We start from the raw sequence: 27,915 nt of genomic DNA, 5'->3' as shown, positions 1-27,915 counted from the left end.
TAATGACTTCATTATCATATTAATGATACTATTATGTTGAAGTAAGAAGTCTATAAGGATTGATAAGAGGTATACAGATTCCAATCGGAGCTTGTCGCTCGTCGTAATGCAGTTGTGACTTGTTGTTGTTGTATGGTGTCTTGATATTGATAATTATGTATTGATGGATTGCTCTGGTCATTGTTTTTTATATATGGTATTGGAGGAGGCCCTTGTTTCAAGGGAGAAGCTGCCAAAATTTACGTAAACGAGCTACTAGCTTAAGTTATAGACTTAGCCTTTGCTCAACACTGATTTTGAATCTCCTTATACTATGATAGATTGAGTTGACTTGTTTGAAGAGTTGCTTGGAAGTGATTAAGGACTCAACGGGTTTAAGGTATGTTAAGGCACTTTCTTCTTTCTTTTGGCATGATCTAAAGTGAAATGAATACGCTACTTCATAACGGATCTACTCCTAGCAACTAAGGTTGTCCATGTTGTTCTTTCCTTATAAAATTATTCTAAGCAAGTGTGTATGATCCTTGAATCCTACTAAGGTTCATATTGAGGGTATGGATGTCCATAGTGCTCTTAAGTCACTCCAAAAGGTTTAGAAGGTGATTCCATGAGTTGAGCATGCATTATATATATGTATCTATTTTACTCTACCGAGCCGCTCTATAGTCGGTCGGGTACGAAACCTATTGGGCAACCACTGATCAGTTGGGTTTACCGAGCTCCACGTGGCCGGGTACTATTTTAACGAACCTTATGATGGTCGGGTACGCTTTTACCGAGTCCTCTTTGAGGCCGGGTATGATATGATGATGATGATGCCCACAGAGGCGAATGTTTTAAAAAGTTTATGTATATATATGTATTATCAATTTCATATTAGTAACCCCCAGAGGCACTCAGATGTTACAGGTTATATCTCCTCTATCTCTCTCTTTACACTACTGTTCTTGTTTAAGCTTTCCGGCCTAACATACTCGGTACTTTATTCGTACTGACATCCCTTTTGCCTGGGGATGCTGCGTGTCATGCCCGCAGGTCCCGATTGATAGGTTGACAGTCCTCCTAGTAGGCTATCAGCTCAGCGAAGGTGTTGGTGCACTCCACTTGCTCCGGAGTTGCCTAGTTGGTCAGTATGCTTTGGATATGTATTGATTGGTATGACGGGGCCCTGTCCCGACCTTTATGATTTTATATACTCTTAGAGGCTTGTAGACAGATGTCAGGTGTATGGATAATTGTATGGCCTTGTCGGCCCATGTTTCGAGTTTACTAATGGTCATGTCGGCCTTATAGGCCTGTATGTCACATATATTAGTTTGTATATCATATTGGGTCTTCATATGTTGAGTATTCCCTTATGTTTTATTCTTGTTATCTCATGATGGGTTTTCTGGCTCATTTACTCATGATAACATGATAAGAAAGATATGTTATGTTGGTACTCGGTTGAGTAAGGCACCGGGTGCCCGTCGCGGCCCTTTGGTTTGGGTCGTGACAGAAGTGGTATCAGAGCTATTCTGTCCTAGGGAGTATACAAGCCTTGTCTAGTAGAGTCTTGTTTATGGGTGTGTTGTGCACCACACTTATAAGCAGGAGGCTACAGGGCATTTAAGTCTGTCACTCTTTCTTCTTATTCTAGATCGTGCAGTAGAGCTCAGTTGTAAGAATTCAAACTCCTAAATTCGACTTTAGTCGTAATACAACGATACCTACATCCACAAAGACAGTTGGTAAGAGATTGCATCAAAGACAGTTGGTAAGAGACAGTTGTGGATGTGGAAGAGTTGAGTCAGAGGAACTCGATTTCACATCATGCTTATGATTAGTAAATATGAGGTCTTCAATAGATCATGTGTGTACTAAGATGTGTATGCTTCTTAATAAGGATCCTTAAGGCAAGGATATCAATTCACGAATATGGTGAAAATCTATGAGGAATTCAGAAGCTAGATACAAGTTTTAACAAGTAAAAAAAGTAAGGTGAAGAGGGGTACGAGACACCCAGATAATGAAGATTATCAATATTTTCAAATCAGACAGAGAAATATAAGCATTTTGGTACCTTCAAAATGACAGAGGTAAGTACAATGGGCCACACCCATCTCAGTTATGTTCTATGGGAGTTAACAGATATTATTTAAGAGAAAGATGGGATATCAGGATCCAGTTGGAGTTAGAGTAACCCAACAATTGTGGATAGGTTGTAATCATTAACTAACGTTTCCGAAAGATGGTGCAAATGCAGTAATAGATCTCCTTCTAAGACACCCAGATGGTGAACTCTAGAGTAGTACAATCAGATACGAATACTGGAATATTCAAAAAATTTCAGAAGATAGGCAGTGGGATCCTAGAAGGGACAAATATTTACCTTAGTATGACTCTAGCCCCGAGTAAAAAAAAGAATGTTAGGCATTTCCAAGAGCCAGTGAGATGAAGCTAGGGGAGCTTATAGGGAAAGAACTTTTTGTTGAAGTTTTCAGAATAAAGTGATAGACAAAAAAATATTATCCGGAGAATAAGAAGAAAATAAATGAAGCATCATGAGTAAGATGTGATATATGAGTGATAACAGTAAATCAAAATATGACACAATGACCAGAGCAATCCATCAATACATAATTATCAATATCAAGACACCATACAACAAGTCACAACTGCATTACGACGAGCGGCAAGCTCCGATTGGAATCCGTATACCTCTTATCAATCCTTATAGACTTCTTACTTCAACATAAAAGTATCATTAACATGATAATGAAGTCATTAATTAATGATTCCAGCCTTATACCATATATTTATAACAACGAAAATAATCCACAACTTCAACTATCCTCAATTAGCAACTTTATTCACTAGTTCATGTCTAGCCCATCCATTTAACTTAATGAACATCAATATAACCTTAGGCATAAGTAATAACACAATATAAATACCTCCTACAGCAAATTCAAGTCAAAATCCAAGTTATATTCAGTTTACAACAACCCTCAATAGCAATACAACACCATAGAAGTGACTTAAGCTAACCCAAGTATTATCTTGTAGTTTATCATCCTAACAACTTAACCAACATACAAGCAAGCTTAAGCACAATTAGTAGGTTGTTATACTCACCTTATACAGCAGCAACAACTTGGAATTTCATCCAAATACAGCCCACAACAATCCTCAATGACAACACAACCTCAAAGAGGTGTTGTTCTTCACTAGAACTAAGTTTTGATGTTGAAATATGGTGTAATCACTTTGGAATCACTTCAAACCCTTGTGGTATATGTTTAGGAGGGTTAGGAGAAGTTTGGAGACGAATATTAGTTGAAAAATGAGCAAAAATAGGCGTCCAAATCGTTTATAAATTGAAGTAGGTCAACCACCGCCTAAGTGGGTCCCATTGGGAGCTGCTTGCGCGGTCTCGCGAAAATATGAATATCTCTCTACTCCGATGTCGTATTGACGAACGGTTTAATGATTTAGAAACTAGACTTGTAGATATTCAATTTGGTAGGTAGAAGACCCCATGATTACAAGTATATTTGGAGAAATTCTCAGATACATTTGACCTAAATTTCAGCAAATTTATGAATGTAACTTGTGATGACCTTTGCCAACTCTTGTTCCACAACTTGCTTGCCTTCAAAATGTAGAAAATGAATATCATACGACTAAAATAACTCATAGAATAACCTCCTTATCATGTTAAGAACCCTAGTCTCACCCCAAAGTACATGTTATAACATTCCAAACTTGTCGACTTTTGACGAAACTTATTTTCTTCAATTGGTTTAGCTTCTAAGATTTCCAACCCTCTTGGTACTCGTTATTCATGATCTTAAATATTTGTAACCTCCAAGGTAACATGATTAACTTACTTTATTTTCTTCCAAATATAATCTCATTTCCGAGTTTACATCAATGACTTACGACGTACTCTCACATATGAAAACTTGGGGTGTAACAACTGAGTTAGATTCATTATTTGATTTTATTTATTATAGACTGTTAGCATTTTAATTATATTGTCATATTTCATACTGCTTTACCTTGTTTTTCATCTATAATCAGTAGGGCCTAGACCTTCCTCGTCAGTACTCGATCGAGGTTAGACTTGACACTTACTGAGTACCGCTGTAGTGTACTCATGCCCTTTCCTGCACATGTTTTTCGTGTGCAAATCCAGGTTCTTCGGCTCAGCCATACTTCTAGTGAGGCGAGACGTTCTTCAGAGACTTCGAGGTATATCTACCACGTCCGCAGATCGATGAGTCTCTCTCTATTCTCTCTTTTAGCTATAGCCCTTATGTACTTTCCTTTGATTAGACATTCTGGAGTTGGAACAATATATAGTATCCATAGCTTGTGATTTCATGAGATTTCGGATTTTGGGAGTTGATTCAGTTTAAGAGTGTATATTTTTGTATGCCGAGCGGCATCTTAAACATTTTATTTATGTTTTATCCGCAGTTTTTGGCTAGTTTTATCTTTCGTTTCTTTTTCCGCAAATTGTTACGCTTACCTAGTCGTAGAGACTAGGTGCCGTCACGACAGTTCACAGAGGGAGAACTTGGGTCGTGACATTAGCTTTCGCATTTTACTTTTGATTTCTGTAATTATTTCAGTTCTTCTCTTTATTTAATTTATACTGTTAAAAATAGATAAACTGTTTTAATGTTGGCTTTTCTAACAAGTGAAATGTTAGGCGCCATCACGGTCCCGACGGTGGGAATTTCAGGTCGTGACAAGTTGATATCAGAGCTCTAGGTTGCATAGGTCTCACGAGTCACGAGAAGACTTGGTAGAGTCTGGAGGATCGGTACAGAGAAGTCTGTACTTATCTTCTAGAGGCTACGAAGTTAGGAACAATTTTACCTCTATTCTTCTCTGTCGTGCGATTTTATTCTATCATTTCTGGCTGAACCCTTCTATTATGTTCTCTTGCAGTTGGCGAGAATACATACCGCATCTTCAGCTGGACAACAGCCGGAGCCCCCAGTAGCAGCTTCTACGAGGGGCAGAGGTCGAGGCCGAGGTCGCACCAGATCGAGGCCGAGGCAGAGCTCAACCCAGAGCTCGAGCAGCAGCACCAGCGGTGGAGCCTCAGGTGGAGTTTGATGAGGAGGTTCCAGCCCAGACTGTGTCTGCCAGACCAGCTTAAGTCCCGGAGGGGTTCATCACCACCCCAGTGCTTCAGGACGCTTTGGCCCGTTTGGTAGGCCTTAAGGAAAATAAACATTTTGATATACACAAAGAAGGGAAATAAATTTGTGATACACATATTGGTATACACATTATTTGATGTGTTATACACTGTGATATACAAATAATAAAATTATTATTGTTGTGATATGCATTGATATCGGGCAACATATTTATAATTCCATAGTTTAGATATACAAAAAAAAAGGAAAATAAAATTTTAATATATATTTTGATATACACGTAGAGGAAAAACAAATTTATGATATACACTTCGATATACACATTATTATTATGATATATATTTATTGTTATCTGGTGCTAATATCTATAACTAGAGTGTTTTTTTTTTTGTTTTTTTTTTTGTATGCTAATTATATGAGTATGTTGTTACAGACTGCCAAAATCCCTTTATGCTATTGTCTTATGCATATTTGAGTGCCAGAATGAAAATGGAAAAGAGAATTTGTCGAGATAGACGGAGCTGTTTGTTTATAAAACATTTTCTCTTGGGAAATTTTAAATTAAATAATTGCCATAACTCATAAGTAGGAGTTGATGTATTCACGTATGCAACGTACAATTATGAGAGACACGCTATATATGATATTACATATATGTGTAATATGGAAGTAATATGTCCTCAAGGTATAATTATATCAAAGACCATATGCAATGTACAATACTATTACAGATAGGTATTGTATATACAGTTATATGTACTAAAGTATAATTATATGAAAGACCATAAATGCTACTACATTACTTTAAGACCTATAGCTCTTATGGAAAACTTATCTCCTCTTCTTCATCATCATCCATAGATAAAAAGACTTCATCCAAAGCTGAGAGCTCAACTTCATCATCACAATTTCTATAGAGCCAATTTATCCCTTGAGATTGATTGTTCGATTCATGTACTCTACATAAAACCCATTCCTGAAAATGAAAAGAAAAAATATAGATTGGAAAAAAAAAACTGAGATGCAAACTACAATTTTTTTCTTGACTCGAAAGCTAAGTTAGCAGCTGGAGCATGAAGTACTCCTTTTGGTCATGTAATTTGACTTTAAAAGGTCAAAATTCATGAATTCCACGAGAGGCGGTTAAATAACATGCTATATACATAGATATTTTCATCTTTTCCATTTACTATAAATCTTTTTATATTGATTTAGAGGTTAATTAATATTATAGACTGGTTAAATTCACCATTGAGCTAAGGGAAAATTTTAAATTCTACATTAAATTTTTGAAAACTTAAGTAATTTCTTGTTATTCAATGTTTGATATAAAATTCAATTCATTATAGGGTTATACGATTGACAGTGTAAATAATTTTTTAAACTATCAGATTATGTAGGAGCTAATTAACTTGGGGCGTAACCTTAAAAAGCTGATTAATGACATATTAAATTAAACTACAAAAAACTTTTTAATACAGACATTATATATGTAACTTAAAGTTTAATTTATAAAATTTAAAACATTAAATTAAATCCTATTAGAAAGGATGGAAGGGGTATTTACTTACCGTTTCATTTTCGTTTTTGCTAGGCTTCTTGAAGGAATTACTGCTAGCGAGGTGGAATTCTTCCATAATCCAATTAGTTTGTACTTCATCAATATTATAGTACCCAAAGTACTTTTTTATTCCTACCATTTTTTCTCCAAAATTTTCGAGTATAATTGGCTCATTCATATGTCCTTCCTTCCAATATCCTTTTCTTGTAGCTCGATTTTCGTTTACTTGGCTGAAGAAATACCATTGGTTTTTGCTCCACAAAGCTTTCTCTAATCATCCCAACATATGCAAATTAAATAGGTAAAATAAAAGAAATTATTAATTCAGAAGGATGGGAGGAAAAACAAAAGAACAAAAAGGTTTATAACCCCTCCATTCTAATTTGATCCATTAGGAAAGTGGGGTGATTCAATTTTTCAAGGGTCACTTTAATGATTTTTATAATGATTTGGAATTGTACAAGTTTTGTCTAATAAAATAGAACTTGGAACTCTATAAATTATACAAAAAATAGTTCGAGCAGAAATTTTCCAATGAAAAAGTGTTAGAGAAAAGTTTGTTAATAGGCCTTCTACAAATACGGTTCATTTTTTGAGGAAAAAACGAGAAAAATCAAAGATTGATCTTATTATAGAATTGACACAAAAATTTAATAATTTATAGGATATACTAAAGCAATAAATCAATTAAAAGTAGCTTCTCAAGTTCCAAATGACTTTAAAGGGCCTCATATAAATACACTTCACTCAATTTGGAGATAAATGAAACGAGAAAAAGGAAAGATCGATCTTATTTTCTAAATATAGCAAAGAAATGTAAGATTTTAGAATACTATAACAATAAAATCAATTAAAAATAGGTCGTCTCAAGCTCCAAAAATTAATGATCTTTTCTTCATGGGAGACGAGTCTAATTAAAAGTAAGCTAGATATAAAGAAGTGAAGTAAATTATGATGGAGAAATATATTCAAATATACCATTGAGTTGAGAAGGATCAGAAGAAGAAAAATCAAGATGAGGAATATTGATGCTGGGGTAGAACGGTAAGCCAGCAACTTTACTTTTGAGATAATACATAATAAGCTCTTCATCTGTTGGATCGAAACAAAAACCTGGCGGAAGACCAACTCTTTCATCCTCCATTATCACTACAAAATATTTTCTGAAAGCGAATTGTTAAGGAAATTTAAAGCTTGTTTTGGCTAGCTCTAAGGTTCCTTTTAGGGTTAGTTTAATTTAGGAGTCGATAAAGAAGAAGAATGATACGAGTTGACGAATGTTGATGTTTCTTTTTATAGAAAAAATTATCTACTTTAGTAAAATGGCCCTCCACTATACTTCTATTCCTTGCTTGAAGTAAATTTAAAATAGACGCAACGGTTCAGAATTTGAACTCTAAGGATTTAATATTTAAGGTTCATAATATTGAACCTATTATATTATAAACTTATAGGTTCATATATATTATTTATTATAATTTTAGTAATTTTTTATATGTAAAATTATGTTTTGCGTCAAAAGTACCAGATTCAAATGAACCCGGAATCATTATATTTGATCTGCTTCTGTTTATTCCGAACCTTATTTATGAGTTAATATATATATATATATATATATATACCGGTTTTAAATTCTAAATTCGCTGCACCTCATTAGACCGGGAGGTAGTGGCGGTTGATTAGAAATGAAGAGTTTGCAAGTGATGTAACAAGTTTTATAAGTGGTCAAAGGCTGCTGCTAATTGGAGTAGTATACAGTATGAAATATGAGGCAGAGCCGACCCTTATGAATGTGAGTACGTTAATCTATTTGCTTTACATTGATGCTACATATAATGTAAGAGAAATAATTAGTCGTGAAGTTAGTGATAAATATTATTTTTATGTTCTTTCAGAAATTCATATATCAGTACAAAAGAGCTTTTAATGCATTTTATTTTTATTTATTTATTTAAATATTGGTTTAGATGAACTTAAATGAAACGACATAAATTTTTTTTAGAAAATTCTCAGAGAAACTCGCAGTTGCTATCCTTTGGATATACACAGGGTAACTTGTTCACTGTGCGATAGCTCGTACACTACACAGGATAACTTGCTCACTGTGCGATGGCTCGTAGACCACACATGAGATGTAATTAGTCGCACTAGACAAGCCCAGTGCTACGAGCTTTGACTGAGAAGGCTACTGGTGAGGGAAATCGATCATAACTCTTCCATGTGGAGAACATCTCACCCAACTAACTCAGCCAATCATTGCGGGCATTCAGACGACAAAATTAGTCAGTAAAAATTTATATAATCCACAACCCACATTAAGAGGGGGTGGTAAGGGTTTAGGGTACGTGTTGATTAGAAATGAAAAGTTGGGAGTGGATAACGTTTCTTGAGAGTTCACAGGCGGTGGTAATCCAAGAGAGACAAGTACTGATTGAATTGTTTTTACAGGAAATGGATATGTTTTCACTTTGAAGTAACTTCATTTACAAACATCTGTGTTTTTGTCGTTTAATTATCTTTAAAATACTAAAAAAGCAGTTCTATTTGGATAAGCAATATCGAAGCTTACTTAGTGGAATTAATAAACTGAGTGGATGATCATGATGATGAACTGTGAAACAAAAGTAGTAGTTTGATTTTACGTGTGCAAACACAAATATGCACACGTAAAATGTTGTTGAAAAGGACCACATTGAAAAAAGGCAATCAAAGCATGAAGTTGAGTATGATAAGCTCTCTTCTTTTTTCTTCTCTTTGTTTCCTTTGATAGTTCTCGAGTCATTGTAAGTAAACATCAATCATCATGAAAACAGAAAAAAATAGTAACGAAGAGTACCAAAATCAGATGACCAAACCCCATATGGTATAACTGTGAATAGAATTCGGATTGAAGCGGTTTTATCTGAGTTTTCTTTAAATCTGAGATCATGCTAGTTAATTAGATAATATATAACTAGATAGGCTTTTAATTAGCCTAGCAATTTTCAAAAGGAGGGGGTGTGCATATATATACTTTGGGCTAAGATCAGCCTAAAGACACTCTTAATAGGGAGAAATTCAAAAATAGTCTGATTTACAATTGGTCGTTCAAAAATAGCTCAGTTTCAAAAGTAATTGAAACTTAGTCACTTTTCATGTAAAGATAAATTTGACCGAAAACACTATTCAAAACCCAGAAAATACGCCAGTATATTATACTGGAGTTCCAGCATAAGTATGCTTGATCTCCAGCATAATATACTGGAGTTCCAGGAAAAATATGCTGGAACTCCAGCATATTATGCTGGAGTTCCAGCATAAGTACACTAGAACTCCAACACAATATACTGGATTTCCAGCAAGTATAATTGTCTAGTATAATATACTGGAGTTTGGAGCATCGGTGCTCCAGTCTCCCGTATATTATACTGGAGTCAGCAATGCTGGAACTCCAGCATAATTCCAGCATAAGTACACTAGAACTCCAGCATAATATACTGGAGTTCCAGCAAGTATAATTGTCTAGTATAATATACTGGAGTTTGGAGCATTGGTGCTCCAGTCTCCAGTATATTATACTGGAGTCAGCAAAGTATACCAGTCCAGCATAATATGCTGGAGTTCATACACAGGTGCACCGAACTCCAGTATATTATGCTGGACCGGTCTCTGTTGCAGCAAAATAGTGGCTATTTTTCATTGACTTCATAAACGCTGGCTATTTGTGAATGACCAGTCCGAAAACTGGCTATACCGTGCTATTTTTACCTCTTAACATAGTATGTCACTGTGATAATGTTCACTATAGACCAAGCCCTAAGTTTTTTCCAAAAACCTAATCACACTATTAAGAGTATCTTACACCTTAAATGTAACATATTTTTCTTATCATCGTAAACTTTGTTCGTAAACTCAACAATCTCTTCCTCGAACTAAGTTTTATATTGTCCACATCACCAGGCCTCTCGAAATAAGTTCTTCATATCCCATTACCAAGATTCATGGGCTTATCTAGAGATTAATCGTGTGCCACAATATCCGAGTGTGTATAGTCACCAAAGTCCACAAGTCGGCTTCTTCTGTGTGTGTGTGTGTGCATTGTTTAGCTCTCGGTGAAGGCAGTAAAACCAAGCCCCATGTTATACTGTCATCTCCATACTCATCTCATCGAACTATTAGCTCTAATAGTAATTGTTGGGTTAACCCATAAATACTCTTAACGTGGTGTGATATTATTCGTTGTGGGTCGATTCCGCATAGCTTTTCTGAAAGGACCTCACAATATTAAAAATATTTTACACCTTACATATAGCTTTTTTTCTTATTAACTATTAAAGTGGGACTCGCACACCTAACACATACAATGTGAAAATTAGAGAGAGAAATTTTACATTTGGAGGAAACTTGTAAGTTGTATATCCAAAATCTTATCTGTGTTCGTTACAAACCAGCTCATATAGCTGTGTACCAGTATAACTTCCTTAACTAACAAGTGGAATCCTTGTTAACTAATAATGTGTGAAATGAAGGGTATAAGTACAAATACAATGTGAAAACTAATATGTTGTACAGCTGGATCCTACTAAGCACCGAATGGTTCTCTAACATACTTGAGATACAAAGCCTAGCGTCCGGTTAATTCAACCTGGATTCGGTATCTCTGAAGCTTCACCGCCAACAGCAAAACCTAGTGTCCGGTTAATGCAATCGGGATCTGTTACCTCTGTCACACCCCCTTTCTATCCCAAAAAAGATATCATGTTGAATTGTGGATTAAAGAGTTCTTTCAATTAAAGTAACAAAACTTGAGTAAGGATTATTTTATTGTTCAGAGTCGCTACTTGGAATTGATTATTGGGTGTTCCAAGTCACCTTTTGTTTGAATCCCTAATCAAAGGAAAGTTTGACTCTATCATTATTGGTCTGCAAAAATAAAGTCCGGGTAAAAAATTCTGTTGACCGGGGAGAAGGTGCAAGGCATTCCCCGAGTCCCGTGGTTCTAGCACGGTCGCTTTATTGACTTAAAACTTGGCTTGAATTAATTTTGGACAAACTGTGATTTATATAATTTTCATGTTTTACCTATCCGCTTTTATTTCTTGATTATTAGAATTATTAAAAAAAAGGATTTGGATAAATTACGTGGTCATAACCACGCTACGCAAGCGAACGCGTGATCGAATAACAAAATTAATCAACTTATCATAATTGCACCTCGCAAGCGAATCCAAAATAATGACAATCAACTATTTGTAGTACTCCTGAAAAATTACTACATTTGAGAAAATTAATTCTTGAATATTATTAAAAAGGTTAACTATAGCGTCACGCAAGCGAATCCGCGATTTTAGCAAAGGATTGATTAAATTAAAAATTAACTAAAACTAAATGGATATGACATGAGATTATTAAATTAATTTATTAAGTGTTAAACATCACGATACGCAAGCGAGTCCGTGAATTAAAAAGTTAAAGCGCTCCTACTAATTACCTAACATTTAAAATAATTATTAAGGTGACTAAGTTACATAGCTATTAAAAGAAAATATGATTTATTAGAACTAATTGATGAGATACTTATATTAAAAAAATTGGGCCTGCTTTGATTATTGGATTTATAATGGCTTTGGGCCAGTTTAAAAGGAAACAGGCCAAATATAATCATAAAGAACCAAGCAAAATGAGTCATGCTTTTAATAAAGAATCCAATTTAAAATAAAACAAATAAATTAATACAATAAAATAGGGGTTTTGACACAGTTACCCACAAAAAACAAAACTATTTACCTTTGTCTACCCATTTATTTTCCTACCCATAAACTAATTATATTTCCTACCCATAGTAGGTTTAGTGGGGAATTTTTTCTTTATTCTCCAACTCTTTTTTATTTCTATGCTTCTTTTCTTTTCTTTTTTCTTTTTTTTTTCTTTTCTTCTTTTCTTTTTTCTCGTTTTCTTCTTATTTTTTTCTTTTTTCCTTTTTTTCCTTTTCTAATTGCATTTAATTTCTTTTTCTTATATTCTTTTTCTCTTCATAATCTAATTTTATTTACTGTTTTCACTATTTTTTTTTATATATTATTACTAAAGAAAAATCAAATTGTGTACCAATTAAATGTAGCTAATACAATTAAAAAAATATTAACTAACATATGATACCAGTATAGTATACATGTATACCAACAGAGCATATGATTGCTCTAGAATATTGCTACAACTACCTGCAACTATACTACTGTACCAAAACATTAAAGGACGCAATAAAAGTATGAGAAAATTACATACTCATGTTGCAAGCTAAATATTCGCAAAACAACTTGCTCACTCCATATACTAGCATGATATATAGTTGTATGGGGTCGTTCCAACAATTGCCTATAATTATAAAACTATTACATAATACACATAATTTATGTCCATCGTCATACAAAAATTCCAGCACTGCAAATCATGTTCATATAAATAATTTCATAATAGAATTCACTTAAAATGCAGCTAAAACAATCAAAACAAACTACCATATGATACCAATATGACATATAACTATACCAACATGGTATACATCTTTACTGGTTAATTTCCGGCAACTATATGACTATATTACTATTACATAACACACATGCATAAAAAGAAAAATAAAAAAATAGTGTACCACATATTAATATAATAAAGTATTTCAAGAAATTGTACTATATTACTATTATTAAAAGAAAATCAAATATTGTACCAATTAAATGCAGCTAATACAACCAAAAAATGATTCAACTAGCATATGATACCAATATAGTATATAACTATACTAATAGGATATATAGTTGGAATGAATTGTATACCAAAATGGTATATTTGTATACTATTTGGGTATACAATACAAATTCGTCATCTACTCTAGTTCAACTATATTTCAACCCAAATTTGTAAAATCTACTACAAAATTTCCATCAAATTGACTAAAACTTTAGCTACAACCTTCAATCAACTTTCCAAACAAACTCATCCAGGATCGGATCAAAACAATTAAAAACTCAAACAAACCAAGTTATGAGTTTCAAGTTTCAAGATCCTTCAATGATGGATTTAATTTTCTCACAATAAAATCTTTGAAAATTAGCATTAACATCATAATCAAAGAACAATACCCAATAAATTCCAACACCAAATACTTCAACACACATGAAAATTCAAATTTTAGTTAGATAGTACCTTTTTTTAAAAAAACTTTTAAAAGATAAAATAAACTATGGAGCACAAAAAAAAGGGGTGATGATAGCAGAAAAAAGGACAATACTAACAACACTGCCCACTATTGAGAAAAGCTAAATATTCTTTGGCTTCTTTTTTGGATTCACACTTTGCTGCTTAAATTAGATATGTCCATCGCACGCGAGAAATGGGTTGGGCGGGTAATTAGTTGTAATAGAATAGGTATTGATGTAATTACATTTAAAATAGGTAATTACGGGTAATTACTTTTGATTAGGTAGGTATATAGGGTAGTTTTCCCAATAAAATATTTAAGGTACCTAATTATAGAAAACTGAAGACGAGTGAAAAAACACCCAACTAAAGAAACCAACTAAAAATACTACATGGAGGAAAGGAAATAAATATAACTTGATGAAGATTAGCCTTAGTGACTTGAAAATTTTCTGTTACAACTTCAGATGTTAGAAATGAAATCCAGAAACTTTCTTTTAAAGTATTCGACCCATTTGGATGGATGGGTATCAATACTAACTTAAAGATAACAAAACAATTCTAGCTTAGCTTAAGCACCGATGTGTAGTATACAAAATCATTATTTATTTATTTTGTTCCGCGATACACGAACTCGAAACGAAAAAGTTTCAATAACATCATATCACCGTAAGGCTTATAGCATTCATATATCCATTTACAACATGATACAAAACAGTATATTGCTTCCCTTGCCCTTTAGCAATTAAACAATCAAAGCAGCTTTAAACTTTAGAGGAAACTGAAACTTATTAATGACATTCAATATGACAATGAAATACTGATTCGTGAAGTTAAGCATTCTATTCATACACTTATGAGCAAAACATCCGACAAATGTGACGAGGCAGTTTCAAAATATAATTAACATATTCATGACTTTACTTCAGCTGAATAAAATTGCATTAAGAAAGAGAACTAGCAGAGTACCTAGATGCAGAAGTTAACCAACAGTGAAGAACTTTGGTTTAAAGCGACTAACAGTCTCAGCACTAACAGCAACAAATCAGCAGCAGATTTTAACCCAAGGAAATGATCCAGAAGCATCTTGAGACCCGACAAATTCATAGAAAAAAGAATCCCAGGACTAACTCTAATAACTTTAGTTTCTTGAAAGGTTTTCTTTTTCAGAAATCTCACACAAAAGCACTCAAATTTCAGCTTACTTTCTTGATATTCAGCTTACTATTGGATATGTTAAGCTGCTCATTTTTACTCTCAAAGTTGAGTTTTTTAGTGTGTAAAATAGATGTGTCTTTCTAGAGTCCAAGATGTCCTCTTAAGTGTGTGAAGAGCAGCCTCTTAAATAGGCAAATAAAGTCACTTTCTTGGACAGATTTTGGTTCACCAAAAATCTGCCAGATAATGACTAAACATTGTTCAAAATCTGTCCAAAAAAGGTGAAAAGAAATCTATTATGTCAGAAGCAAGGAGAAAAAAATATCATTTTAGTCACCCTACTAGTAAAAGTAGGCTACTAACACCCTATTTTGTGATAAAATAACATAAACTTCAGCTCTTATAAATATTAATACCAAGTTATGTAATTTAAACCAAATCAAACTCAAACAAACTATAATTGACAAAACAGAGACGAAACTTTAAATGGACCCAAACTAGGTATTCACACAAACTAAACTAAAAGTCAATCGATTTATGGAAATTAATAATAGACAGTTGGAATTAGGAAGTGCTACCTAAAATAGAACTTAAATAAATATTTATACACTATCGGACAACGATTAGTAGCAACCTAAACAAATGACTAAGTACCTAATTCGAAAATATTAAGCAACGACTAACATTGTAGAATGCTAATAAAAGTAAACTCGAACTAACGATCATGGCTAAACAAACTAATTGAAAAACAGAAAATGAAAACTAAAACTTATACTCACGAAATAAATAAAATAAAATAAAACAGAAATTCTGAAGAAAAAAAAAAGGAAAAAGATTAGGGTGCAAACTTATACCAAACTCCGGGATATCCGACGTCGAATCGAACAACGAGACAATGCCAAAATGCCAAGTGGTGGTTGTCCGACCCCGAGGCATCTATTTCTCTTTGGAAAGTGCTAAACCAAATAGGTTTTGGCGTTTTTCCAAATGGAAACAAATGCTTTTGGGTAAAAAAATAAAAATAAAATAAAAGACGTGAAACAAGTGGCGGTGAGGTGGCGGCCGGTGGTGGTGCATTTTTTGTGGGGTGAAATGGGTAGGAAAGGGAAGATCTCGAGGAGATCTATTCGTTTATGTATGTGTTGTAAGGTGGTGGTGGCCGGAACTTCACGAATTTGAGAAAGAAAAGTGGTGGCTAGGTTTCCTAAATTTAAAATTCGTGGAGTTTGAGGGGGTTTTGAAGGATTTGGTTTGGAGATATGGAAAGAGGAAGTGCTGGAGATTACATGGTGAAATTTTGAGATGGTTTGGAGGTGGTCCGCCGGCGGTGGAGGGGCGGTAGTAGAGAGTGAGGAGAGAAATGAAGAGAGAGAAATTTAGGCTTAGTAAATGGCCAAAAATCTGATTTTGGGGCCTTATATACCTATGGGGACATTGAATAAAGGCCTTTGGATCAAAGTGAGATGAAGGGTTGAGATTTGGTCTTGGTCACTTAATGAAACAACGTAGTTTTGAGGTAAAACTACGTCATTTTCGACCCTTTCAATGGCAGCCCCTTATCTGGCACTCTTGGCCATTTTATCTTTCAAATTTTGCCAAATTTCTTCCTTAATCCTACTTATTAAACTAAATTTACATAAATAAATAAATTAATTAGATAACTTATTCAAATGATCAATTAACTAGATTGATTCACCAATTGAAAAGTTAGGCAATTCCTAAAATGCACAAATGAAGGAAGAATAATTATTTTTTGGTATTTTCATGATAGGAAATATGCAATTAAAGACACAAAATTTGAGAAAAATAATTAAAATAACAAAATACTAATGACTTTAGGAGGTGTTAAAATAGTGTAAAAAAACACTAATGACTTTAGGAGGTGTTAACATAGTACAAAAATTAGGTGTTCACAACCTCTGAAGCTTCACCGGCAACGGCCTCCCTCATGTTGGAGGGTGCAGAGATAACCCCATACTTGCCCATAAGATCTCGGTGAAGAGGACCCGATAAGGCCTTAGTGAAGATGTCAGCCAACTAAGAATAAGAAGGCACGGAATAAAGAGAGATCAAACCGGATTGGAATTGCTGAGGTACAAAGTGGCAATCAAGTTCAACATGTTTAGTGCGTTCGTGGAATAGGAAGCCGAATCAGCCAAGTGAGCTCAGATATAACACGACGCATGGAGCGATACTCGGCCTCGACAAATGACAAAGAGACGGAGGGATACTTCTTGGACTTCCAAGAGACCGGGCACCCACCAAGACATACAAAAAATCCACTAACAGAGTGACAAGAATTCGGACACGAACCCCAATCGGAATCACAAAAAGCAAGCAAGTCAAAAGAAGGGGAAGCAAACATGAAAAACTCCAATCCTGGGTCACGTAAAAGATAACATAGACAATGTTGGGTAGTAGAGAGATGAGTATCCCTGAGATTCTGTATAAATTGGACGAGATGCTGAACAATAAATGATAAATTAGTCAGGGGGTGAGTCAAGAAATTAAGTTTGCCGAGAAGCCATTGATACATGGTGGGATCAGACAAAGGAGCACCATCATCAGCGCGACGTTTGCAAGAGGGATCCAAAGGTGCTAGCAGGCACCAAATCAACACAGCCAAACTCATGCAGAAGCTCAAGTACTGTTAGGTGTTTGTCCAGATTTTTTTACAATAATTAGTTTTCCTATCTCATGAAGAAAAGGCAACATATTTACCATAATTGAGTTTTCTTTTCCTAGAAGGAAAATATAATTCTTTCATGTTTGACTAGTCCCTTTTCTTGTAGGAAAAGGTTTGGACCTTTATAAATTGAGGATCCTTCCTTCTCATTCAGTAACATCCACAATGTAGCCATAGGGGGCTTGAGAGTCTTGTTTAGTGGGAAAACTTTACGGGACAAGTGTTAGTGTGACACTTGTGTTTACCTCTTCATGAGGTTGTTCTCTCGATATTTTATACTCTCTTTTATATAGTGGATTACTCATCTCTGCGGTGGACGTAGGTCAGTTGACCGAACCACGTTAAATGTTTGTGTCTCTTTTGGTAGATTTCTCTTTGTTGTGTGATTTATCATCGTTCAAGATGTGCTTTGCTAGCTTCCACATGACACCTAATTTTTTCGGTCCTAAGAAGTGGTATCAGAGCAAGGTTCAAGACAGGTTCATCTTGGCAGGTTCAATTCTAGTTGCAACATATTTGATGATAATCGTGATTTTCGTCTGAGAAATTTGACCGGAGTGCTATGCACATTGAGACAACTTTGTGGCAGAGATTCGGAGATGCGACCTATTTAAGGCTATGTGAAGAAGGTGGATCAAGTTTATTTTGCTAGAAAATTTAGGCCAAGGGGGAGAATTGTTAGGTATTTGTCCAGATTTTCTTACCATAATTACTTTTCCTATCTTATGAAGGAAAGGACAACATATTTACCGTAATTGGGTTTTTCTTTTCCTAGAAGGAAAATATAATTCTTCCATGTTTGGCTAGTTCCTTTTCTTGTAGAAAAAGGTTTGGACCTTTATAAATTGAGGATCCTTCCTTCTCATTCAGTAGCATCCACAATGTAGCCATAGGGGGTTTGAGAGTCTTGTTTAGTGGGAGAACTTTACGGCACAAGTGTTAGTGTGTCACTTGTGTTTGCCTCTTCGTAAGGTTGTTCTCTCGATATTTTGTACTCTCTTTTATATAGTGGATTGCTCATCTCCGCGATGGACGTAGGTCAGTTGACCGAACCACGTTAAATGTTTGTGTCACTTTTGGTAGATTTTTCTTTGTTGTGTGATTTATCGTTGTTCAAGATTTACTTTGCTAGATTTCGCATGACACTTGATTTTTTCGTTCCTAACAAGTACAAATTTATATTGACTCAAAATAATCCAAGAAGATTCACGAAAAACCTCCATCCCCCAAAAATAAGATAAGTCCCCAATATCCTTTATTTTGAATTCAGAATCTAGGAGCACTTTCAAATCATGCAATTTCATGGGATTGTTCCCTGTAAGTAATATATCGTCAGGTAGACAACAACCAAAAAAAATAAAGAACCTGCCTTCTTATAGAAAAGAGAATAATTATTTAGAGAATGAATAAACCCCTTGAAATTTAGAGCGGCCGTTAAACGGAACAACTTCCCAGGTCTCATTGGCTGACAAGACATCAATTTCCTTAGTCATAGCCTCTTGCCAACCTGGGTGCATAGATTCCTAAGAGTAGTATGTATGTTCTTGCATTTGAGGTAGAGAATTGAGCAGCCTTTGATTAGAAAGGGATAACGCACTAAAAGAAAAAATAGGAGAAGGGAAACAGGATGTGGATACATCAGTTCGTCTCACAGTACTTTAAATATAATCACCAAGATAAGCAAGAGTCTTGTGTTCTCTAAAAGACCTATGCAAAGCATTAGAAGTAGTATCAAGAGAGCGTGCATTAGTAGTAGCAGGAGAGTGCTCAGGAAGAGAGTGAGAGCTAAAGGACGAGGGAGAGAATAAATGCCCAGAGTGTAAAGTAGATATGGGAGGAGATGAAAACTGGAAAGGAGAAGATGGAGAGGGTGGAGGAGTAGACTGAGAAATAGTATAAGATTGTCTAGATGAGTGACCAGGGATAAGAGGGTCAAGAGAAAAGTGAGAATTGGAAATAGGAAACAAGGGAATAGACTCATTAGGCATAGAGGAAACGGAAATATAGACTCATGAAAAATAATATTATTAGACTCAAAAAGTTTGTGAGTCTATAGGTTGAGTAATTTGTAACCTTTCTTAACATATGGATAGCAAAGTAGTACATGAGCATCAACTCTAGGCTCAAGTTATCCTCTTTTCTCAGATGAAGGAGAAGCAAAACATCGGCAGCCAAAACATTGGAGGAAGTCATAATCAGGAGACTTGTGAAAAAGAACTTCATATGGTGTTTTATATTGAACAACTTGGTAGGAAATCGGTTAATAACAAAAGTAGCAGTCAAGAATACTCTCCCCAATAGCAAATAGGAACTCTGGACTGGAAAAGAAGGGCTCTACAACTCTCCAAAAGATGCTTGTATTATTTTTTCAACAACCTCATTTTGTCATGGGGTTCCATCACAAGAATTTTGGTGAACAATTCCTTTAAAAGCAAGATAGGAGATAGCAGCAATCCTACTTTCTAGTTTAAAAATATTGTCTAATCTTATAGTCTTAACTTTGGTGTCAAACTGTCTTTCCACCATAGAAATAAAAGACTATAATATTGTGAAGGCATTGCTCTTATGGCTTAGTAAAAATGTCCAAGTACCCCTACTAAATCATCTACTATAGTGAGAAAATATTTAAAATCATCATGTGTAGTAACTTTATAAGTCCCCCATGTATCTATATGAATGAGTTCAAAAATGTGAGAAGTAGAACTGATTCTTGTTAGAAAAGGCAATTTGTGTTATTTGGCCATAGGACAATAACAAAAGAGAAACCTATTTTATTAGAAAACTGTTGTGTACAAACTGAGATATATTTCATACTAGATAAGGCATATGCCCTAGTCTAATATGACATAGATCACCACATGTAACAACAATTGTAGACGTAGAAAGTAAAGTGTCAGAATTGGTAAACAACTTGTCAGGTACTAAAGTCTTATTGTCGATGTATAGGGATTCAGAAGAAGGAAGTGTGTATTGCAGAACATGTATCCAGCTTTGACATCACCGAGAACAAGAGGCTTCCTCAGAAAAGGCCCTACTTAAAACAAGGGAAATCACTGAAAGTGAGTATAGATTGAAATTATTTGCATAAGTTGTAAACAAATATCAAATTGAACTTAAGTTCAGGGACAAAAAGGACTGTTTGTAGAGTCAGGTTAGGGTGAATACTGACCTGCCCTGCATGTATGACCTTAACTCTTTGAGAATTTGGTAGATTAACATTTACTGGTCTAAATAATGATTTCACATTGAACATGATTGTAGGATTATATGTCATATGTCCTACGGCCCCCGAATCAAGGATCTAAAAATGACTCTTAGAAAGTTTAGAAGAGGTTTTAGGTGTAGGCAGAAATGTACCAGCACAATTAGCAGTAGCATTAGTTTCAGAATTTGTTGTAGCTTGTTAACCAATTTTAATCTATTGAAGGAGTTCCATAAGTTGTGTCAACTGACCCTGGTTGATCCCAATAGTTGCTTTTGTCTCAGTATTCTGTATCTGTCCAGTTCCTTCATATGCAAACACTGCATTACCTTGTGTTGAACCTTGAAATTTCTTCTACTTTACAACAGTCTTAAAAGTTTGTGGATAACCATGAAGTTTATAACATTTATCAATAATATGCCTTAAATTCTTACAATAATTGCAAGACAAGTTTCTTTTGTTCTCCTGATTGTTCGTGAAAACATTTCCCCCCTAATTTGAGTTAGAGTTAAAATTGTTAGGTCTTTGATAACTTTAATTGAATCTGTGTCCAGGTACTGCAAAAAGCTGGATTCTCCTGGATACTATCCCATGGACTGTATGTTCCTCCATCTATTCTCTTGGAGGAGCAGGTAATATGCTCTATCGATGATAGGTGAAGGTTGCATCATCATGATATTTTTCCTAACTCATGTATATGTCTCATTTAATCCCATAAAAATGTGCTAACTTCTACCTCTCCTCTAGAGCATGATTTTTCTCAATAGACCCACACTTGCAGTCAACGCAACTATAAATTATTCCAGCATCTAGTAACTCAATTTCATACCATATAGCCTTCATTCTATTGAAATATGTAGTAATGTTACTTGATCCTTGTACAATTTCTAGTAATTATTCCTATAGCTCAAATGACTGCGCAAAATTAGATTAGCCATACATGTCTTTAAGTTGTTTCCCCCAAATTCTCTTAGATTTTGAATGGATAATGCTAGATCTGATCTCTGTTGTTAATGAATTTAATACCCAGGCAAACGCCATGCCATTACAACGTATTCAATGCCTCATATCTGGAACTCCTTCCTTTGTTCTAGGTAAGCTTCCATCAATAAATTCAAGTTTATTCTTAGCCGACAATGCAATCAATATTGAGTTTCTCCATCCTCTATATCCAGATCCATCAAAATGAGGGAAAACCAGTTCCATCCCAAAATAATCAGAAGCATAAAAATAGTATGTATGATCGCTATCTATTTTATCCACCCTTGCTGGTGAATCGTCACCCACTGGAGAGAAGAAATCGAAATTGTTGATGTAAAAAAACAAATTCAAGAGCAAAGAAAGCAAATTGAAGGTTCCAGAAAAATCTAGAATATGAGATTGACATTTGGATCATGAGCTAACTGCTCTGATACCGTGTGAAAAATTAGAGAGAGAAATTTTACATTTGGAGGAAACTTGTAAATTGTATATCCAAAATCTGATCTGTGTTCGTTATAAACCAGCTTATATAGAGGTGCACCAGTATAACTTTCCTGATTAACTTATGGAATCCTTGCTAACTGTTACACGTATAAATAAAGTATATAAATAATAAAGATACATTGTGGAAACTAATATGATGTATAGTTGGATCCTACTAAGCACTGGACAGTTCTCGAACATACTAGAGATACAAAGCCTAGCGTCCGGTTAATTTAACCTTTGGATTCGGTATCTTTAAAGCTTTACCGGCAACAACAAAACCTAGTATCTGATTAATACGACCGGGATCCATTTTTTCTGAAGCTTCACAGGCAACATATAACAACCTATTAGACTAATCTCACTGCATGAAGAGAAATGTGAAGTTTTATATAAGATCGATCGCAAGTTCATATAGTATGTACATGCGCTTTTGAGCTCAATGTGGCGTAGGACAAAAAACAAATTTGTAAGATGTATTGGTTTAAAATGAACAAAGGTATGAATTTCGACAGTGACTAAGCATTTGAAACTCAAATGCAAAAAACATTTATAGCTCTATACCCATTTTTTGTCTTTTTGTCCTATATATCATCCCTGTACGTAAACTTCTTGCATTGTGTGACATGCATATTATCAGCATGAAATCACTCACATCACTATCACACTTCACCATGCCTTCCTCCAACATATATTATTTGAGAGTACATCTTTACCAACCAAAATAGGATTTATGGCTTTTGCTTTCTCTTTCACCTATGCATATATGTCTTGTTCTGATTAAAGCTTATATAGTGATTGAAGATTAAAGTTTGATGTGTATGTGTGTTCTCAAAAGGGTACTTACTAAAGGAAGAAAGGTTGCTTCCTTAAGACAGCAAAGCATGCAGCTGTTAGGTTGAATGAGCCAAAGTTAAAAAGTTGATTTACTGCAATATCTCATCCAAAAAAAGGACAGCTTTGCTTGTCTTTCAACAAGCAAATCAGTATTTTTAAATTTAAAAAAAAAAAATTCTGTTTTGCAAAAGATAGATGTAAACTGTTAACCTATAAATTCCACTTGTCAATATTTAGGAAAAGCCAAATTCAAACAAATTAACTAGTGCGGTTTACTTTAGTGGTTGTTCATATTAACCATCAACTAATTAATACATATTTGAATCGTGTAACACAAATGAAAAGTGGGATTAATCCTATGAAGAATGGGGCAAAATCAAGAGAAACCATTAATCATAATGAGCTTTTGTAGAACTGATCATGCTCAACTAAGCCTATTAAAAGATTACGCGGGTATTATGCCCCGAGTCAAATCCCACAGGGAATTAACGTATCAAGAGAAGTCTTTGAAGTACTAAATTCTTATTAGTCAACCTCCTCAAACTTTGTGAATACAACTGGTGTTATAATTACTACGACAGCTATTCGAATCAATAAAACAAAGGTTAATTAATACGCAAATGTAGACAATTGGAATAAAGGACTAAGGTAATGACTTCCCCCGTTGTAGATTTCCTTAGTCGTATATTTCTTATAGCTATGAATTAGTTATCTCTATCAATCATGAACTCTCCAACTATCATAACTCTCTCTCAAGTAATTATGATAATTTACTAGACACACTCTCTCAAGCTACGCTAGCTAGATTCGCATTACAGTTCACTTAGATTGCACCCGAGGTATCGTTATCTCTATTCCAACCTCTAAACCCTCGGTTATGACTTCGCCTATACTCCAGGAGTGATGTTGTTCAAACAATTACCGAAATATGCATTCTTTCTCAAGTAGCTAAATAATAAATAGGCATGGCTAATTGAGGATCCGTTCAACTAACCAAATATCAAAACATAGTTGAACAAGTAGAGATTAACAACTAACTCAAAACTATATTAATATCATAATAAGTTCATCCACAACGGGTTCAACCAAAACCTTAGATTAAAAGCGTTAGCTACTCATAACAATGATAAACATCATAATAAATAACTTCATTACAAATCATAAAAACAAAAGGAAGAGGAGAAGAACTTGATGTAGAAAACTCCTCTTAGCTCTTTGCCTTTCCTATTCTTGTTCTTAGCTAATAAAAGCTGCACACCTTTATTTTTGGGCGAGCTTGACCTTCTATAGGTTACGTGAATTTGCCCCCCAGACTTCCAAAATTACCCCTGACGATTCTGTTCCGGAATCTGGACTAGCGCGATCGCGCATGTGGGCGCGCTAGTCCAGGTCTCATTTGTTTGGTTCTTTTATTCTTGTCTTCTCTCTCATTCAGCTCCTAGGGGTCTTTCTTGCTTTAATGTAGCTCCAACCACAGCTTTAAGGCCTCATACAAGCTCTTCATTCCTGCAACACAATTTAGAGCTCATTTTTCATCATTTAATTATATTAGAGCATTAAAACATAATCAAGTTGGGGCAAAAACCATTGTCAAATGACATATATGTAGCCTAATATCAACACCCCACACTTAAATCCTTGCTAGTCCTCTAGCAATCCACCACCCTTGATAGAGGTTCCTTCACTAAGCATTCTTCCCTAACGCATTACACCAAGAATAAATCACATAAGTTACACCTAGGAGTGAACAATCATATCCTCAAAAGTTGACTCTCACGTGCCGTGCAATATTTATACTTTCTCAAGCTACTCTAAACCGAAGTCAAGACTTGCCTTTCCTTCATGAATCACATGCCCTCACCTTCACACAAGCGAGTAGTTCCACATATAATAATATTTAGAACAATTGGGAACTTAAATAACTGAAATTCACTCACTCTCAAGAAAAGAATATTCACATGTCACAAAGATGCACCATAAGCTTGCCCGTAGTGTACTACTCTACTAATTGAGCCACTCAGTCTAAGATCAATAGGATTTTACTTGGTGGTAATGTAGGCTAAGGGACGAGTAGGGTACATTTGGATATAGTGACTAACCTCCCTAAGCACTTTTAGTACAATTACATCAACATTCAAAACCAAACCTTTTGTCAACCAAACATTTCACCACTGTTCTTTTGTTTACAACAGCCCCATTCATTAGGTGTAATTATAGCAAACCACCACTTCTCAACCACTATATTAATCTCTTTTTTTTGTGTTGCTTCATCTTTTATGCAACAGAATTCTACACCTATTTTTCGATTTCTGTGGTTCCACTCAAAAACGAAACCACCACCCCACACTTTTGTCTTTGCATAATTTTCAATACCATTCAAGTGCTTATGTGAGGAAAGAGGGTTCAAATAGCAGGCTATTCAAACAATTGGGTAAGGTTCACAATGTGGTTGCCAAAGAAATAGGCTTATAAGCACAACAGGGTTAACTAAGATGTATTGTAGTTAGGTGGGTTTATTTTATAAGTCTGGCTCAACAAAGATTTGCCTATATCACTTCTAAGACTGAATGAACTACTATTTCGCGTTGCAAACACACAGGGCAAGTTCTAGGCATTAAATGTGAATCATGGAATACAGTAAAACTCACACATATGGCACATGACTCATTCCGGATTGGCTTATCAAGACACTCTTTTTTGAGTATTCAAGTCAGTGACAAATATACAGTTTAAGGCACTTTAGCAAGAATCAACTACTGAGAATAGGCGTTACACTCTAGTGTCTATTGTGTTCAGGTATAATAGCGCTAAAGGCTTTTCTTTTCGAACTCCGCTCATTAGCCTATTAATCCTAATTTTAAAAACTAAAGAGAAAACAAAATGAATAAAAACTACCTATACCCGGTTCAAGTTAAACCCTTAAAAAAGAACCGTGGCCCAAAGAAAAACCAAGGGGGGAGTTACTACACTACCTAAAAAGAAAATAAATAAAAAATCTTTTTGGAATTTTCTCTACACTAACTTCCCTCAAGAAAACTATCTAAAGGATCCGTCATCAGGAAGAGTCTGCATTTTTGTTGTTTTTTTATATGCTCGACTTAGTCCCAACTATTTAACTACTTTAAACAATACCAAAACTAAATCACAACCAAAACAACCAAAACAAAATAAAATCAACCAAAATCAAATAGTCAAATAACAACTACATATGTACAATGAAGAATCCCCTACCCCACACTTATAATCAAGACATGTCCCCATGGCTGTAAAAATTGTAAAGAATAGTGAGGTCGAGGTACTTCCCTGAAGGTCACTCCTGGTCGGAGACGGTTTCTGGGCTCACATTGCATGCGTGACCCAGAGCTCTTAACCAACCCAAGAACGTCTTTTCAGACTTCACTTGTCTGTCAGCAGCCACCTCCACTCGGGCACCTAAATCTGTGACTGAAGTATGTAACCCAACCATCTCTTGTTCCAAAGCGGTCATGCGTGTGCTCCTGCATGGCTGTGAAGATGTGGATGCCCTAGATGGTGCTGGGGCTGCATCCTCGTGCTCTGGGGCCTGTTGTTCGGCACTCACATTATCCTCTTCTTCATCCTCGTCATCTGAATCGTCAGAGCTACCACTACGTTCCACCTCCGCTGCTGCTGGTTCCTTTCCCGTGGTTACCTTGTCCGCGCGGAACTTCCGGTCCTTTCTTACAAGGCCATCCGCAGCTAGATTTTCGGGCACTCGAGCATCCCTACAAAGTTGGGTTACTAAAGAAGGGAAGAAGAACCCATACCTTTTTACTCGGTTGAGGATGAACATCTCGTCATATATTACTTTTGCCACATCAAAGTTGTGCCCATTGACGAAGCACCAAATCAAAGCGGCTCTGGGCCCATTCACCTCAGTAGTATTGTGAGATGGAATCAAACGGTTGTTGATTAGGTACAACCAACATTTTGCTTTAGAGGTGAGTACGGAGGAGTGGAACTTTTCACCATATCGCATCCAAACCACTTTTTGTCCCGCTGCACAAATAGTTTCAATGAATCGCTGCCACTTTTCATGTATTGGGTTGCAGCCATATTCATAGAAGTCATCATAATCAATCACAGGTGGTGGTAGCTGGTATGCCGCCCTTATTGCCTCAACAGAGGCATTCATCGTTTTGCCCCGTACTGTGACGATGCCATTGTGATGCTCAGGCGCGTTGGCGTAAAATTCCCTTACAACCATAACATTGCCTTCACCGGGCTCATTAATGAAAGTTTGGAGCCCACGTCTCATCAGCTCTTCATACATGTGAGGGCAATTTCGCTGGAGTAATCGGACTTCAATGCCCCTTTCAGGAATTGGCTTCTTAGAAGCCTTCTCAGCAAAGCGGTCATGGGCTTTAGCTGAGACAAATTTTGTATCATCAAAAGGGCGTGCAGGTGCAACCCCTCGCGACCTGGAGGTTTGTCTGCTAGTTAATGGACGGTGGTGCGGCGTTTCTTTGATGGAGCCATGGTACCTTTAGTGAGTGAAGATTAGAGAAGAAGGGGAAGGGGAAAGTGTGTTGGAGAATTGGAAAAACTTTTTAAAAAATGAAAAAAAAATTCTGGAGAAGGTGAGTTGAAGAAGAAGGAATTGGGTAGGGTTTGCTTAAGTGTTGGAGACTTGTGTGTTGGTAATGGGAGGGGT

At 35.5% G+C, this 27,915-nt stretch overlaps 1 protein-coding gene across 1 annotated transcript; it reads right to left on the bottom strand.

Annotated features, from left to right (window-relative positions):
- Window positions 1–5,811: 5,811 nt before the first annotated feature.
- Window positions 5,812–7,955, bottom strand: LOC104239446 (NAC domain-containing protein 104-like). The gene is made up of 3 exons (XM_009794075.2): window positions 7,699–7,955; window positions 6,731–6,990; window positions 5,812–6,135 (listed from the first exon to the last, which is right to left on the bottom strand). Exons 1-3 carry the CDS (start codon window positions 7,862–7,864, stop codon window positions 5,980–5,982), a joined length of 582 nt encoding a protein of 193 aa, XP_009792377.1. The 5' UTR covers window positions 7,865–7,955; the 3' UTR covers window positions 5,812–5,979.
- Window positions 7,956–27,915: the final 19,960 nt, after the last annotated feature.

The sequence above is a fragment of the Nicotiana sylvestris genome, chromosome 5, assembly GCF_000393655.2.
Source record: "Nicotiana sylvestris chromosome 5, ASM39365v2, whole genome shotgun sequence".
NCBI classification, from domain to species: Eukaryota; Viridiplantae; Streptophyta; class Magnoliopsida; order Solanales; family Solanaceae; genus Nicotiana; species Nicotiana sylvestris.
The sequence above is the reverse complement of the archived record's forward strand: the minus strand, read 5'-3'. Positions and strand labels throughout refer to the sequence as shown.

Bases quoted from the DNA above. Each gene is read 5' to 3' on its own strand.
- LOC104239446 (XM_009794075.2), bottom strand. From the start codon at position 7,864: ATGGAGGATGAAAGAGTTGGTCTTCCGCCAGGTTTTTGTTTCGATCCA. The intron at 6,991-7,698 runs GTATATTTGAAT...TGGGATGATTAG, and splicing joins TGATCCTTCTCAACTCAATG to AGAAAGCTTTGTGGAGCAAA. The intron at 6,136-6,730 runs GTAAGTAAATAC...TTTCATTTTCAG, and splicing joins GCAAAAACGAAAATGAAACG to GAATGGGTTTTATGTAGAGT.